The sequence below is a fragment of the Nelusetta ayraudi genome, unplaced genomic scaffold (assembly GCF_046127955.1).
Source record: "Nelusetta ayraudi isolate G7.1 ecotype Tasmania unplaced genomic scaffold, CSIRO-AGI_Nayr_v1 ptg000011l, whole genome shotgun sequence".
Taxonomy (NCBI): Eukaryota; Metazoa; Chordata; class Actinopteri; order Tetraodontiformes; family Monacanthidae; genus Nelusetta; species Nelusetta ayraudi.
Window position 1 is genome coordinate 23,140,001 of NW_027466061.1, and position 18,138 is coordinate 23,158,138.

The following is an 18,138-nucleotide window of genomic DNA, read 5'->3' on the forward strand; positions in this document are numbered from 1 at the left end:
GAGTTCATCAAAGATCCGCCCCTGCTTGATTGTGGTTGGGTTTAGGGGTTAGTGTTGGGATAAACACTCGGGTTGGGTTGAGAGCAAAAAAAAACTTTTCCTTCCCTTTACAAGTGCTGTGTACGGCCTCTTTCCCACATGGACGGATGGAACTTGAGATGATTTCACTTCAGAGGTGTTTCATAGTCTGCCTCTTCTCCCACCAGGGTGAAGGCTAGTGGTTTAGCACTTTACTTCATTTCCGTGTGAGCTCCTCAAACTATAAGATAATTAAATACTTCTAAATTTTAATGTGCAGAGGAGCAGAAATGTGTGAGGGATGTTAACTGGCGTCGGGGGGGTTGGAGTCGTAGTTCATTAGTAGATTAGCCGCTACGTGCAGGATCTGCGTGCGTGCACATCCTCCGTGTGTGTATGGGCGAATATGTGTGTGTCTGTGTGCTTGTTCTCCCGGGCAGTGGTTCTTGTCCGCAAGTCAAAAAAAAAAAAAACCTGACTGGACTTGATCCTCCCCAAAGGTCCAGCTGTTGATCCGGCTATTTTTTTTTTTTCTGGCTGCTCGCCCTCTCTTCCTGCACCTCCTTCACTTCCTCCTCCCTTGCTCTTCCACATGCTCTTTCAACTTCAAACGTTCCAGGATGAGGGGAATTTCTCCCGCAACACACACACACACACACACACACACACACACACACACACACACACACACACACACACACACACTGTCCACATACATATATTCCTTTTTTTTTATCTACCTCCTGCCTCCCCATGCTTTTTTCAAGCTTGTTCCCACTCTGCCAAGAACTCTCTAAAATTTAAATTAGCCTTATTGGCACGACAGGAGGAGAGACCCGTGTTGCCAGAGCCGGGAACATCAGTGATGTACCAATATTTTCATATCTCCCGCCCAGCATCTCCATCGATTCATCTTCCCTCTTTGGATCGACCTGAATCTATATTTTACCTTCTCCTTCATGCTTCATGCAGGTTTTCCTCCCATACCCTCTTTCTTTCTCTTTTTTTCTCTAATCACTCAAATCATCCTCTCTTTGTTTCACTTTCTGGGCATTTAGCTGACACCAAAGAGGCGACTCGGCAATGGTCTCTCTCTCTCTCTCTCACTCACTCACTCACTCGCTCCCACACATGTCGCCTCCATCCTCCCATCTGTTTCTGAATACTCTCTCCAGCTCCCTAATTATCGACCCTTCTGACAGCTGATCTGAGTTCAGTGACCAAGGGCCATCCCTTGATCATTGCCATTACCGTCGATCCGCCTATGCCAACTGATCCCGGATCAGCGCGCCAACTCAGAGGAACTTCTGACAGCAACAAACCTCTGTCAGTCTTTTTTTATCCGCTTTCTCCTGATTCACCTGTCAAACATTCCCCACCTTCAGACGGAATTAAAAGTAAATCCATTTAAAGTTTTGGCTGCACGCACGCACGCACGCACGCGCGTATGTAAAATCGATGGAGGAACAGCGAGGAGCAGGAGATGAGCCCAGACGTTGCCCTGCGGTGCTGCAGGGCGAAGCAAGTCGTCATTAGTTCCAGCTGAAACTTGAGAGAAAAATGTCCCCAGCGGTGCTCGAGCCACTAAAAGCCTGCCATGCAGTATTTACAGCAGCAAGAAAACGTCCACTGGGGATTCCTGGCAAACAACAATGACCGATGACACATCCCCAGAGCGAGATTACCAAATGAAAAACGTTGCTGCAAAAAGGAGGGATTAGAAATTTTTATTTATTTATTTATTTTTAAAAAGCATGACATTCCCAATGCGAAATGGGAAAGCAAGGTTTATTTTCCTCACCTTCTCGCACGTTCACGGTGAAAAAGAAGCCGAGAGAGCAGCAATCATCGTAATGGCTTCCCCATATCAGCGTGTGACTTTTAGCTGCTTCCTGCCAGCCACCACATTAACTTGGTTGCTCGGGTTCTAAGACCTGATTAAACTAATGCAAAGTCAAGGTGGGAAGCCTTAATCACTCCTCCTCCCAACTCCTCTCAAGGTCCCGCAGTGCTTTGATTCGAGTGCATTAGTTTCGCGTCTATGGCTTCTGCGTGCGTTCCAGTCGTGCAGAAGAAGAAATCATGACTTTTTTTGGGGGGTGAGGGGGCAGGAGCTCATCTGAATCTGTGAATCCGACAAGAGTTAACACAACCGGTGCGCTACCGAACTCTCAAGTTTAACTGAGTGCCAGGTACGCAATTATGTTAAAGTGCTCTTCTAGAGAGGAGAACCTGTTGTACTATATGTGGAGAGACAGAAAAAGAGAGAGAGAGAGAGAAAGAGAGAGAGACCTCTGGCAGAACACTGGAAACACTGGTAGAACAAATCAGAGAACTAATAATTGGTTTGTTGTAATGTGAATTAAATGGTTTGGGGCTAAAAATATATACGGTATATATTTTTAAAATTGGATTCCATAAGCCTACAAAAAAATAAGAATATTTGTCGCTTTAGAGCAGAGAATTCTTGTATTTCCGCCTACTACCGGCAGATACAATCTATTATGTGCTTACCTACACTTGGAGGATACAAGAACTAGATATATGGGATTATGAGGGAAAATACAGAAGACATCGCTGCTTTCATGTGCCGCGTTTCAAAAGCCTCTTCTGAAACCTTTCGGCCCTGTGATGGGTTTTTGCCAACGCATCCTCCAGGGAGCCTTCCCTCGGCACCGCCGAAATAAAAACTTTGACTGATGTGATGTGGATCAACAGTTTTTTCAGGAAATGTCACTAAAAAAAACGAAGACAAAAAGAAACCGTGGTCTGAATTTGGAATATTCTTCCTGTCAGCCATCGTCAGTTTGTGTTTTTCCGTTACTAAAGCCACTTTGTTTTTCTTTCCTGAAGACTGACTGCTTAACATGCTTTGGTGTGGGCCTTTAATCCAAAATTGTCACGTTGCAGTCGTTTTGACCGCGTTTAACATCTGCCTCCAATATCCTCCCACTACAGCAGCAGCACCGGCCAGCGATGGGTCCCTGGTCAGAACCACCCAGGGACCCATTGCCTCGTTTAAATGGTTCCGAAGCAGAAGGTCTGTGTGAGGACTTGTGCGAAATGGAGTGAAACGGTGCAAGACAAGCTCATTTAAAGGTTAAGTGTGTAATATTTGGAGATTTTGGAGAAGAAACAGTGACGTCAAGTGGTTACATTTTAGAGTTCATCCCTCTGTCGCCCACCGTCCCTCTCCTGAGTTTGCCAGTCAGCTGGTGGTCTGCGCACACAATCCTGGATACCTGATTCACCTTCTTATTTATTAGTTTATTTGAAGTGTTCACCCTAAATACGAATTGCACTATCAGGCAGCTAGATTGTCCACACCAGGCTTCCTTAAAAATATGGCGGTGCAAAATGGCAGCTAACTAGCAGCAAAACCCGTGTTCTATGTATATTCTTATATATAAATAGGAACCATTCCAAGGCTATCAAAACAAAATTACTTTTATTGCACTGCCCGTATACACTTTTATTCGGCCAAATTTACACACTGGACCTTTAATTAAGGCAAAGGTGGAGGTATTACACACATATCTGTGTCTCTGTATGGATACATAACATGAAAAATATGCATAGCGTGGTCCTCTCACGTACAACGGGATGGTGCTGTTGCATAGACTCAACCTTCAGCTAAATCAACGTGTTTGTGTGTGTGCCTTTTTATTTGCATTGCCTCGACGTTACAAGCGATCGCACTCACGCCTGGCTCACTGTCTCGCTGAGTTGCTTTCACCTTGAAGGGGCAAAGGGGCCCACGAGTTGATGCCTCCTAGTTTTATGAGAAGACAGCAGCATGTTGGTCAGTGCGAGTGTTGGAGCTCCCCGAGGTTGTGCTAAGGTGCGACATGAGCTTTACAGCTAGCTGGAGATGTACGCTAATGAAGCGATTTCTTCCCTCTGAGAAACACATAATAACACCTCAAGTGTCCGTCGGGATGCAGCTCCACACTTGCAGATGAACAGTGAAAAGTTTAATAAGAGTGGCTCATTAGCCAGCAGCTATAATGGGATCAAAAGGTAACTAGCTGTATTTCCTGAAGAATGAAAAATCTAGTTTAAATTCTAATAAAGTGGCAGAAAGTCTCCAACTCGACTCGCTCGGGTATGTTAAAAGACCCCACATTAAAAAATAAAAAATAAAAAATAAAAAAAAATCAGAGGCCAAGAGCAGGATGTGAGTAAATCTGAGCCTAATTTTTTTCTTTGTTTACAAAATGACTAATTGAGTCCCAGAGCGCCCCCCAGAGGTCACAGTCTAAAATTAGCCAGCCACTGTCATTCTCGAGGTTCACGGCTTTATCTCGTTTCTGCAGAATTTTTTGGAAAACTCTTTGAAAAGCCTTTACTGAATTGTTCTGTTTGTGAGGGACAGCTATTAGGATAATAATAATAATAATAAAAAAAAAACAGTAGACATATCTCTAGTTTTCATAGTTGTCTTGATGTGTGTTGCCTGTGTGTGCTTTTTGGTGGACGTCGTTCCACATGAGCGCACCAGCGCAAAATCCCGTTATGTAAATGTAATGTTCTTGTTTGTTTCCTTTTCCCTCCTGTCCCCCAATTCAGAGTTTTCTTTTTATTTCCCCACCTGTCTTCACCTTGCACGTCCTTCCATCCCTCCGCCGCCTCCACCGCCACCTCGCTGTCTCTCGCTAACCCAGGAAGTCATTTCCATGCCTTCCTAGCGCTCTAATCTCTTTTCATTAGCACCACTGGCTCTTTTCTCTTTTTTCCCCTCTTTTTTCCCTTCCCGTCATCCGTCGACCCATCCGCTCCCACGCTCTCCCCCGCAGGGTATCTGTGGTTCCTTAAGAGCGCCTTAAAATAAATTATCTCGAATTAAAATGTATTTAAATACACACAGTGTCGGCTCCTCTTCTTGCCTCCTGCCTTTGCGTGACAGCGTTACGGTGCTCAGATTAATGCAGGACAGGATTAGCTGTACATTATTATTATGATATTTTTTTGGTCCATTTATCTACTTTAATACACACAGCTGGGCTTTGTGTCCCTTAACAATTAATTTCCTGTTTTGCTTTATCTTTATCTGAGTGGTTATACTTGCAGAACTCTCATTAGCTCTGCTCCACTGGAACCAGACTTTGGTCCCTTTGCTTTATTTTAAGTCAACCCCCCCACTCCCCCTGCCCCCCCACCCCAACCCCTCCTCATTCTCTCCCTAAATCTCCTGAAAAGTCTCCTTGATATGCCCGCACTCTGCGTCTCTGTCCCTCATCTGCCAAAGGCGGCAAAATAAACCATAAACCATCAGCAGCTTTCAATGTTGCTGCTAATAATTAAGGGGGCTTTTCAAGTTGCTGTCGTTTCGCTGCCGTGTGAAAACATTTCAAGTGACGTTTTAATGCTTCCTTTCCTATAACGACAAATGTAAACTGTAAGGAAGAAAAAAAAATCCCACGAGCCCCCATCCCCATCCCACTTCACATATGGGTGAAGTACAAACACTTTGTTACTGTACTGAGGTGGATATTTCAGGTATCTGTACTTTACTTGAGTATTTCTTTTTCTCTGACCTTTTGACTTAGAATCCCTGCATTTGTGCACACAGTATCTGTACTTTCTACTTCTTACATTGGAAAGAAAAAAAACAACAACTGGTCACTTTTGTTTTTTAAAAGAACTACGCAGTTATATAGTTCAATTAAAGTTCCTATTTTAGAGGGCGATTATTTTACTGTAGCACGGCTCGTCAACAAATGCACTCACTTTAATTAATTGACGACAAAAAAATCATTTTTTACTTCTGTCGCCCTATGACAGCTGGGAGAGGCTCCAGCGAACCCCCGTGACTCTGAGCTCAGGAAGCAGCGGGTATTGAAAATGGATGGAGGGATTTTGACTTTTTCTTCGGTACATTTCACAACCAGCACTTTCTTACTTTAACTTGAGGAAATGAGTTGAAGCAGTACTTTCACTTTTCCACAAGTATCCAAGTATCCTTACTTTTACTTCAGTACAGAATGTGAATACTGCAGCCACCTCTCTCTCTCTCTCTCTTTCTCTCTCTCTCTCTCTTTCTCTCTCTCTCTCTCTCTCTCTCTCACTCTCTCTCTCTCTCTCTCTCTCTCTCTCTCCCTCCCTCTGTCTGTTGCAATGACTCCCACTCCACACTCTCACCTCTGCATCACTGCGAGCTGGAGTTCCCACCTGTGTGATGTGTGATGTGTGACCGCAGCACTGCGGCGCCACCTTGTCACTCACGGTTTTATTCCTCTGCTCGCTCGTCCCCCCAGCTCCCTCCTCTCTCTTCTCTGCTACTTTTCTCCACCTCCCCCTTCCTCCAATATTGCGGCCGTTCTCAGCCTCAAAGCACTTTGCATGCCGAGCCAACCGCATAACTGCACAGACTGGCTGCCTATTCAAATACCAAGGCGTTTTTTTACACCGCTGCCCTTTTTTTTTGCTCTTATACTTCCCAAGTCTTTTTTTTATTTTGAGGAAAATGTTTGTTTATTTTTAAAGGTATGTAATAAGCAGCAGGGGGTGGAGGCGGCGGACTTATAAAGCTCTGAAATGATTGGTTTAGCCTGGGAAACCAAACACTAAATTGAAACAAAAAAATGCAAATTACAATATTGCCAAATATAAATATTACCTTTTTTTTTTCTTATTTTAATTTTTGAGTTTGCCTTTGAAGAAGAAATAGAAAAGCAAAACATCTATATTACAATATTTGGGGTATTACAGAAGAAAAAAAACAACACTTTTTTTCCGCCTAATGAAAATGACAAATTGAATGAATGAATAATGCATGAAGCCAAGATCTGCTCCGTAGCACAATCAGCCCTATTCCTTGACTGTGACACATGAAACACTCTCACACGTGGTGCAGGTCATGTTGTGGTGTGGAAGAAAAAAACAGAAAAGGAATACAGCAAGCAACCTGTCCAGTAACCTGTCAGTCTGAAAGACAGGGAATTCTAATGCCTTGGATTCACTGTCACACCAGACCTCAACATCTTGGGTCACTTTGGGGAAAAAAGGGAAGAAGAATGAATGCAATAATGCAGCAGCAACCTAGCTTGGATCACAGCGACTAATTAAACGGGTTGTACTGTCATAGTGCAGCTAGTTGTGCCAGGAAGCAAGAGTAAGTGTGAAAACAGAATAATGAGGTGCAGCTTCTGGATAAAAAAAAAAAAAAAAAGGAATCTTTTCCAACTCATGGAGAATTACTCACTTTGCAGAGACATTTCAGAATAAAAGTCATCCAGACCTATGAGTCTTTTAAGTTTGCCCCCTTGACCACTTTAGCATTGCATTTGCATTTAATGCATCTTGCAATTTCAACATTCATTTAAGTGGTCACCTGTTTTCTGTTTTATTAATATTTTTTTTAATAAAAATAACCAATAAGAAATTGCAATTGCAAGGGATAAAAAATTCAATTGTCATAATTCAATCATCAATATGACTGCAGAAACAGAAAAGCTGCACACATTTCTATTATTTTCAGCGTATCGGGGGGGGAGGAAAGACACACTCAAGTGCCATCTATTTGCAACATAAGGAGAATGTGCCTCATCAGGAAATAGCAACTGGCATCTTGAGAGAACTACTAAACCGCTATCATGCTAATGCTATGATAACCCAGAGAGAAATTGAGTTCATCTCGGCTCTATAGTCCATGTGGTACTTGGACCTTAAAGTTAAAGGGGCAACGTATGATTTTCATCCTTTTCAGAACTAAAGTAATAAAACATTGCTTTGTGAAGCTCGAGTGGTGTTAAGTTCTACTGGGGCAGAGTGTCACATCACACACCCTCTCTGTCTGTGGGTACTGAGCCCCTTCTATCCTCCTGTTTACAAAGCCGCAGGTGCATGTTAGTGCACGTGAACCTCTTCCTCCTATCACCATGATAAACGGTCAAAAGTAACCGCCTCCATGGATGAATAACGTTGTCGGCGGCATCGTGGAAACACGGCATGGTAACAGAGTTCTGCTAACAGGAGGCGACGCTTACATCCAGCATGTTTAGCTAACTTGGAGGTGCGGCTTTGCCGCGGCGGTGAGCTAGCGTTGTGTGTCGCCGTGAACCACACAGAGCCGACACTCGGTTCACAAATAATGAGCTGCAATAAACGTCATTAATACAATGGGCGGAACTCACGCCCATGATAGGTGAGCACACAGCTGATATTTATTTCAGCAGGGCATTATTATAAGGTTCAACTTGACATTTATGTCTTAAAGCTTCACTGTGTGGCTTTTCCATCTTCCACCTTAAAATTACAGGTATGGGAATCTAACCTTTGGGCTTCCTCCTGCCTCGGCCCAGCTTCACTGCTCTCCTCTTCTTCTTCTCCTTCTCCCTTTTTCCGCTTTTAACCGTGTCTGCCAGCGGAATATTTGCAATAAAGCAGCAATATGCACCAACTTTGTTGTTTTATTGTTTGTTTTTCCCCTCTTGCATATTCGAATTAAACAGGCAAATCAAATCAGAGATGGAAACCAATCAGAGGCCCGCACCAGGCCGGCCAGCCAGTCAGCCGTGCTGTGTCAGTGGCGCGGCTGCCACTCTGCTTGCTACAAGTCAATGAATCGTAAAAATGAATTTGAAACGTCATCCATCATTTTTGAGGTTGACAAACAACAGTGTCGCTTTAAACGCGATGTTTGGGGGTGGAGGGGAAAAAAAGACATGAAAAGAAAAGAAAACGTGGAACTGACTTATTATAGCTCAGCAGGGGAATTCTGTCTTTGGCTAAAAGGCTAAAAAGACTACATTTCCACCAGTTTTATCCCCTCGCTTGCTGCACCGTCCCTGCTCTATGTGCTCTCCTCTGTAGACTCAAACACATGGCTTAAGGTTTGCATTCTCTGAAATCATGTCTCTCTCCTGTACTTCCTGTCTAAACTGCTGCCACACATCCTGGACATCTGCTGCTGCTGCTACTGCTGCTGCTGCTGCCGCCGCTGCTGCTGTAGGACTTTTCCACTCTTTTCTCCCTGGCAAATTCTATCCTCCTCTTCCAATCCTCCCCTTCAATTCCCTCCATAGTCGCCGATCAACTTCAAGTGTTCCATCACTGTAGCAAAGAGGCTCACTTTTTTTTCTTTCTTTAACTGGGGGGGTCAAGCTCTCTGTGAAGTAAGGACCTGCTGATCCCTCCATTTGGCTGTACTCTCTCTCTCTCTATCTCTGTCTCTCACTCTCTCCACCCACAACTCTGGTCTCCATGTTGTCAGTGACAAAAACCGTGCTCATCCCTATTCTTGTCGTTCTTCACCTCAATCCTCCATCATCACTTCCATCCTGCTTCAAAGGACTGAGTCTTGTCTCCAAACTCTCCCTCCATCTGGACTCAGACTGTCCACTTGCACTTCCAACAAGTGCCAAGTCTGTTGAGCCGAGGCCGCAAAAAAATTAAATAAAAAACAAATTGCGAGTGAGACGGAAACCAGAATGTATAAGGAGACGCTTCGCCAGTCAACAAGAGTTGGGTCAGAACATTATTTCTTCTCAAAATTCGTCAGCAGCCAGAGCTGAATAATAATGTCCCGGTTTTTGGGAGTAAAGTTGAATGATGGTTCTCACGCATTCAGACACTCAAAGGGCTTCGTTGAAAGTTATCATTAGTCGCAAATCACAGTGTTTTTAACGTGCCTTGTTTACTGAGTCATGTTTTGTTTTTGAAATTAAAATGTATTTCTAAAATACACAGTCTGCTCCTCAATGGTGCACCACTCAACAAGGGCCGGGGGGGAGGGGGGCGTTTCAAACATTACTGAAAGTGACTGGATTCACCGACCAACCAGGCAGCGCAGTGCAGTGCAGTGCAGTGCAGCCTGGCTATCCTGTTGGACCAAATCAATTAAAATAAAAGCAAAAGTCCTCGACGGTGCTGTTTTGGTGGACATGCTGAGTTTCTTCAACCCATTGTCTTTGGATGGCTGGAAGGGAAATGATGCGTCCTGATCAGCTTTGACATCTAGATTCTAGTCATTCTGACGGGGAACGTCAAAGGAATGCAGGACAAATTATCTGCAAGGAATGAATGTATGTTTGTATGTATGATGTCGTGACCCACTCTTCCCAAAAACCTTTTGGATAAAATTGAAGGGAAAGTGTAAAAAAAAAAAATGTTGCTGTAATATTACATCTTGAAAGTTGGGTGACTAACAGCATGTAGAGTTCATTTCACTATCTCCAACTAGTTATTGAAACCAAAAGCAAAGCAGAGTCTCAATAAACTGGTCATGTGACCCTCTGATGAATGTGAACATCGTGATGAAGAGGACAGTTTAAGTCCAAACTCGTATCGTACTAGAGATCCGTGGATCAGACACTCGTCTTGGTGATTTCTTTTCTGCCGTCAGAGACGATGAAAAGTTGGATGCGTGCCTTTATAAAAGTTTAGAGAATTGGTCAAATGAAGGTGACCTGTAAAGGTTTTACTCTGAAACTTGTTTTTTGAAGCTTTAGTGTCAAAGCAACTAAGAGGATAAGACCAGTGTGCAAGATACAGGGAAGTCCAGGGAGGTCAGATCGCCTATCGAACCCATGAGACCCCCTGAAAGCCTCCAATTTAAGTTTTTTTTTTCCAAAATATATATAAAAATATAAATGATATGATAAATAAATAAATAAAAATAAATAATATTATATATATATATATATTTATATATATACATATATATATATATGTATATATATTTATATATATACATATATATATATATATATATATATTTACATATACACGTGTGTGTGTGTGTGTGTGTGTGTGTGTGTGTGTGTGTGTGTGTTATTGTCATTAATACCAATGGTATCTAAAATGTCTTGTCTATTTTTTTTTTTTAAACATATTATTTTTTGCCAATATTCGCATATTGCCATATTTGTCACTATTCTGGACGCCCCTCAAAAGTTTATGGGTATTCACACACTGGATAAGACTATAAGAAACACACCACTGTCAGCCGTGGCTCATGGCTTGTTTTGTCAGTTCTGCTGTGCGCGATCACAGCAGCGAATCAGCAGTCGAGGGGAAAAAAAAAAAGATCTGAGGACAATTTCACACGCTCCGAATTCCGTTTTGATTGATTCAGAGCAAAACACTTTTGGACGGGCAAAATCCAAGGTGACACGACTGACACTTTTCACACAGCTCGCTGTTCGATCGACCACCCTCCATTCAAACCTCCCTTCCACCCCCCGCTTCCCCACCGCCTCCCTCCCTCCATCCTACCTCTCTTCTCTCCAAAGTACAGGGTCTGCTGGGCCGTGTTGGACCACTGCAGCGATGAGTTGTCCGTCTCGGTCACCCAGCACGTCAGCGTCACCGTGCCCCCGACGGACACCGTCTCATCAGAGGTCATGGGCTGCAGCGGGTCCTCTTCTGGTGGATGGAGGTGGGGGAGGGGAGGAGTGGGGGGGAGAAGGGGGAGAGAAAAGTCAAGAGAGTGAGCGATGGAGGCGAGTCAAAGAGACGACGGCGCTTGTATGAAAATACAAGCACAAAGAGCTGCGTGCGCACACACACACACACACACACGCACACACACACACACACACACACACACACACACACACACAAATCAGATAAACCCACAAAATGCATTAGGTGGCCCTCTCTCTCTCTCTCTCTCTCTGACTCCCTCCCTCTCTCTCCCTCCCTCTCTTGCCCGCCCTCGCTCTATCCTCCGCTTGTCACATTATCTATATATCTCTATCTGTCTTTCTCAAAGCAAAAGACACAATGCAACGGCACCAACACGGCCAAGCTGTCAGGGACACAAAAAAATGGTAAAAAAAAAAAAAATGAGAAAAAATGAAGAAAAAGAAGCGCAGACAAATGACTCTGCGGTCGTAATGTCTGCGAGGCCGACGCAAGAGCGATGAGTCAGTCGCAGCCGCGGTGTCTGGAGACGAAGACGACCTGGGGGAGCGGCCGAGATGAAGACACGCAGCCGCTCTAGACAGGTTGAGAGGATGTGTGTGTGTGTGTGTGTGCGTGCGTGTGTGCGTGCGTGCGTGTGTGTGCGTGTGTGTCCGTGTCCGGGGGGGAATTAAAAAAGAAAAGTAGAGCACTTTCTTTGGAAGCTGATGGTTTGCTGCAACCCCGCCTCCTTTTGATCAATATTCAATCACTCAATCAATCACTTTAATTTGTACGTCGCTAGCTCACATCCAAAGGCACCTCGAAGCTCTTTGTACAATCAGGAGAAAACCAACTGATCCTCCTGAGCAGCAGGGGGCGACAGTGGCAAAGAAAAACCATTGCGTGGAGTGTGTGGAGTTTGCATGTTCTCCTGGTGTCTGTGTGGCTTCTCTCCGGGTTCTCCGGCTTCCTCCCACACATGCATGTGAAGTGAATCGGGGACTCTGAATTGACCCGACGTCTGTGTGTGAGAGCGATTGCTTGATTATCTTTGTTTGCCTCTATGCGGGCCTGCATTGAACCGGCCACTTGTCCAGGGTGTCACCCTGCCTTCGCCCTATGACAGCTGGGAGAGGCTCCAGCAGACCCCCGAGACCTCGAGTGCAGGATGAAGCGGGTATTAAAAATAGATGGATGGATGGATGTTGAACAAGCGTTCTCCATCATGGACCACCAGGACCAGCCTCTCCAGCACCACCACACTGGACAGAGAGCGGAGCGTCTTCTCCGAGAGACTAGAACAGATTAGTTGAAGGAACACTTCAGGAGATCCTTCGTGTCCAGAGCCATCACCCTCTACAACTCTTCCAACCAAGCTAGTGAGTAACTAAGTAACTAAGTGAGTAAATAAGTAACTGGTGAGTCACCCTCTAGAACTCTTCCCCCCTGTGTGACAGATAATATTCTGGACTTTTTCTGGACCTAATGGCAAATATTGCACTAATGGTTTATAAAACATTGCTTATTCTTGCCTCTGTTGACTGCCTTTGCACATCTGCTCTTGTTTGTTTGTTGTATATGGATTGACTTGAATGTTTCCAGTAAAAACTGTAATTACTGTACAGTTTTATTTTTTTTTTTGACTGTTTTTTGTGGTGCAACAGTGTAGTTTCTCAATTTGGGATTGATAAAGTGCATCTATTCTAATCTATTATATATCTATTGTTGTATAATTATACATCAAAGTGTAAAAAAAAATAATATAGACTGAAATGTATACCAGTGGACTGTTTTCTGCTGCCATTTATATAGAAAGTCTTTGGGCGTGAAGCGAGTTCAGAGGGGCGGAGGGGAAGTTGTGACTTTCTGAAGGCTTTGGCCGTGGATCAGGTGATCTCTGCCTGTGTTTAACAATATCCAAATTGGCTGAAATGACAGTATTAAAAAGACCCTCCACCCTCCGACTCCCTCCACCACTACCCCCCCAACCCCTTTGATAAGAGGTGACGCCGCAGACTAATTTCACTGCTTTGCATTCAAAAGAATTGCTCGTTACGGCCACCAACGACCGACAAGTTGCAGCCAATTATACGCATTTCAACTGAGAGCGAACACCATCCTCGATTCTCCAGTCTGTCTGGACACGGGAAAAAACAACAACAAGCAAAGCAAAAAAAAAAAAAAAAGCCTGCCCGACTGAGGATGAGGAAGCTGAAAGGGGGCGGCGTTCAGAAGATGTTTGTCCAACCCTGAAAATGTGCAACATGTATAAATAGATTAATTGGAGTTAAACGGAGCAGCAGGAGACACTTTTAGATTTGGCGTTATCACACCCCTGCACTGCTGCTGAAATGTATTTCCTTTGCTTTTTTTCTTTTTTTTTGTTCCCTGCAGGAGGAACATCTGCTAAAGTGCGCTTTTGGCGGAACTCCCATCAAGACGGGATGCCGGTTTGAGGGTGTGTGTGTGTGTGGTGGAGATGCGGAAGAGGAGGCGAGAGAAAAATGTAAATTGAGCTGTTTGTAGTGGAGTGACCTGTGAGGGATCCTGTTCTGTTGTCACATTTGTTGGTCTTTTATTTTATTTCATTTTATTTATTTATCTTTGTATCGTGTTTAAAGCTGAATAGCCATCTCAGCCTTTTAGCCAAATAACAAAAGTGGAAAAGAAATCAAGAAAATGGAAAAAGGAAGAGAGAGAGAGAGAGAGACAGAGAGACAGAGAGAGAGACAGAGAGAGAGACAGAGAGACAGAGAGAGAGACAGAGAGAGAGACAGAGAGAGAGAGAGAGAGAGAGAGAGAGCGAGGCCTTGCGGCTGCCTCTGGGCAGAGAAGCTCCGGAACTTTCACAGGTCTTAAAGGCGCAGCTGTCGTTTGGCAGAATTCAAACGGCTCTCTGGGCTGTGGCTGCTACTGCTGCTGCTGCTGCTGCTGCTATTACTCCCGCTACTGCTGTTACTACTGCTAGTACTGCTGCTACTGCTGTTACTACTGCTACTTCTACAACTACTACTGCTGCTGCTGCAACTACTGCTGCTGCTATTACTCCCGCTACTGCTGTTACTACTGCTGCTACTGCTGCTGCTGCAACTACTGCTGCTGCTGCTACTACTGCTGCTGCTATTACTCCCACTACTGCTGCTATTACTGCTGCTACTACTGTTGCTGCTGCTGCTGCTGCTGCTGCTGCTGCTGCTGCTGAGCTGCTTGACAGCGGCCTCGACCTTGCGGTTAGTTTATCTAAGCACCGTGATGGCTGAGGGCTGAATGTGTGGTCAAGTGCACCGCGGATTAGTGTCTCCTTTAATAGAGTCCTGGGCTAATTCTAGTGACTGATCGCGAGAGAGCTCCCCTCTGCTCCGCATGAACCCTTTGGCTAGACTGGCCGTGCCAGCGTCCCGGCATCGCAGCAGTGCAGCAGCTCAACGTTCATCAGGTCAACTACGACGAGCTAGGACCAGCACAGACGAACCTGCACGTCCCACCTGGTGCTACTGACCGATGACAAGCTTCCTATCTAGGCCCAACATAGGTGTCAAAAGTATTCACCATCTGTACTTCAAGCAAAAGTACGGCTATTTATGTAAAATAACACTATGGTAAAAGTAAAAGAACTGATTCAAATCCTTTACTCAAATACAAGTAAGAAAGTACAGGTTCTGAAATGTACTTAAGTAAAAAAGTAAAAATGTTTTCTTTCTGCATTTAACGAAAAAATGCATTCATTGTTATACACACACGTGTACAATCTTTATAACCATAACCACAATGTAGTGAACAGTGACCCCAGAGCCGAGGTACTCTAAAATAATCTCCTGTCTCTAAAATATCATCCAGTTTTATGTTATGTAACAACACAACTGCAGAGCTCAAATAGCTCCACTTCAAGCAACAACTACTAAAATATTAAAAAGTGAATTACTTTGAACAGAAGTTGTATCTTTGAAACAATTTTAAACACTAAAGTAATGAGTATGTTTTTTTTTCTTCCAATGTGTAAGTAGAAAGTCAAGTAGAAAGTATAGATATTTGTGTACAAATGCAGGAAGTAAAAAGTAAAAAGTCGTCAGAAAAAGAACTACTCGGTGCACTAAGTACAGAAAAATTTACTTCAGTACAGCAACAAAGTATTTGTTCTTGGTAACTTCCCACCTCCAATGGTGACACATGCGCCAGGGAAAGGTTACAGGAGTCAATCAGAGGTTCTACTGCAAAATAGAAAAGCTCCTTCTGAGACTTTCATCTTTGGAGGCACATTCACACAAAATCATCAAAATGGTAACAGTTACTTTTGAAGTTGAATTAGCGGTTGTTAAGCAGGCATCCCGATGCCATACGGATTTCAACTCAAGAAATGTTAAGTTTTTAAAACAACTCACAACATCGAAAACAAGCGAAATTTCTATTTGTATGAAATAGTGAAAATTAATTAAATGGTGTGTAATTAATATTACGGTGTGTTTCCTGTCTTTTTACAAGTTGGATACTAAGTTTCCTCGATGATGATGTGATCCATCCATTAGCAGCAATATTTGCTTATTGAAGTGTATTTGAGCAAGTCTAGTAAAAAAAAATAAAAATAAAAATAAAAATAAAACCTTTAACCAAAGCAGGGTAGTTTTCTGAACACGAGCGTGTGCTCAAAACGTCGAGCTCAATTACATCCATCCATTTCCAGTCACCACTAATCCTGCACTGAGGGGTGCAGAGGAGGGCTGGAGCGCGTCCCAGCCATCTCAGGGTTACTAGATCAATTACAGTAACATATAAAATTAAATCTAACATCACGCTTAATGAGGACAGGGCTCAAACGTTCGAAATGATAAAATGTATTGTGAACGTGCAGCATCCACTGATGCATAAATCGCACAGTGCCCGTGGTGGCCAACTTGTGAATTACACCCTGTGAAGCCTCAAATAACACATCCAGCAGTTCCTCTTTGGCTTTGAAGCTACTTGAGAGGGGAAAAAAAGTTGAGATGAAGTTCAGACAGAGTTGGAGCGGCTAAGTCGGGATGAACTGCAAAAAAAATGAGAGGCGAGACCTATCTATCCTTAGCAAACACTGAGTTAAACACTGTGACTCGCTCTTCCTCCCCCGTTCTCACATCCACCCCACTAAAGCTGCGTGAATGGAAAAAAAGAAGAAGAAAAAGTCACGGGTATTTAAAGCAACACAATTTACACATTGCCTCGCTCCCGGTGAGAGAACAAGAGGGTTTACGGTTGGCGGGGAGGAGAGGAAGAGGAGAGAAAGAGGAGAGGAGGAGGAGAAGGAGAGTGTGGAGAGGGGGAGAAGATGGTGAGGAGAAGGTGAGGAGAGGGGGAGAAGGGGAAAAGGGGGAGGGCGCACGCGGCAGCGCTGTATGTGTGAACAAAGAAAGGTGGGGAAAGAGAAAACGGGGGGGATAATAAATAAGAGTTAAGTGTTGGAGGCCGGAGGGACTTCCAGTGCCGTGATGTGGACTCGTTGCTTTATTTCTCAAGGATGAATAAAATCTATAATTGTCTCAAGTGTTAAAGAACTGCAGTCAGAGAGTCGCTCAACCTGGAATGAAGGCTGCCAATGAGTCTGAGTCTGAGACAGGAAATAAAAACACCCTACAGACTCCACAATAAGTGACTCACTGATTGATTCGCTCGTGGATCATTCAGCACCACGGAAGTGTTTTCATTTGTTTTTTGTTTTCGCGTGGAAAAACTCTCATTCCCAGCCTATCGAGTCGCCCACGTGTTGTAGTGCCGTGTCTAATTACACACGCTGCGATTCAGCAGAGACAGAGCAGGTTTTCCAGTATGATTCCAGCAAATCTCCGGATTATCTGGACTGACCTCAGGATGTCATGATGTCTGGGAGGAGGGAGGAGGGAGGAGGGGATGGAGGCTGAGCGCTCTGATGCAATCTGGTGCCGTTCGTTAGAGCAGGAAGGAGGCAGCCAGCGTCTCCAAACCTGAGCACCAGGTCGAGAGGATACATGTGTATTCTATTTTGACACTTTATCAAGTGGAAAATATCATTATGATTATTATTATTAGTAGTAATATTATTATTACTATTATTATTACTATTATTATTACTATTATTATTATTATCATTATTAGTATTATTATTAGTATTATTATTAGTAGTAGTAGTAGTAGTATTATTAGTAATATTATTCTTATTCTTATTATCATTATTATTAGTAGTAGTATTATTATTAGTAATATTATTCTTATTCTTATTATCATTATTATTAGTATCATTATTGACGCTATATTAAAGCTACAAGCAGCGTTCAAGGGACTGCGCCTGCCGTGGCCCACGCCCGCCGACCCCTAGTGGCTGCTAGAGGCATTTTAGTTTTATGGAGTTTCGGGGTGGATTTTGAGTGTACTTCAACATTAAAGGACCATAAGATGAAAACTGTGAACTATGAAAATAGCTTATTTCTGGTTTGTCGGGGGTCAAAACAAGGAACGGGTGGGTTTTTGTCCCATGTCTCTACTACCTTCCTAGAGAGTGCAAAGGTCATTTAAGCGCTTTTTACCTCTAGGTGGCGCTCTGGAGCAGCTAGAGTTTTTGGTAAGGTTTGAAGCATGTTCAGAGGGCCGAATTGGGTTTCAAAGCCGCCCGCATAAGGAGAATAATAGAAAATAATATTGATAATAAACATAGTCGTTACAATTGGGTCTTGCATTGCAATGACCGGCTCTGTTGCAGAGCCATTCTATCGCTGAGGCTCAGTCCCGAATAATAACATGGAGTTAATTTGTGATTACGCGGGGTGT

The 18,138-nt window shown here is 43.7% G+C and overlaps 1 protein-coding gene across 2 annotated transcripts in view; it reads right to left on the minus strand.

Annotated features, from left to right (window-relative positions):
- cadm3 (cell adhesion molecule 3) overlaps nt 1-18,138 on the minus strand; it is a 106,189-nt gene that overhangs the window by 43,840 nt on the left and 44,211 nt on the right. For both annotated transcript variants that reach the window (XM_076019671.1, XM_076019672.1), the window contains exon 3: nt 11,236-11,385. In XM_076019671.1, the coding sequence (XP_075875786.1) occupies nt 11,236-11,385 (150 nt within the window). The remainder of the gene's footprint in view (nt 1-11,235; nt 11,386-18,138) is intronic.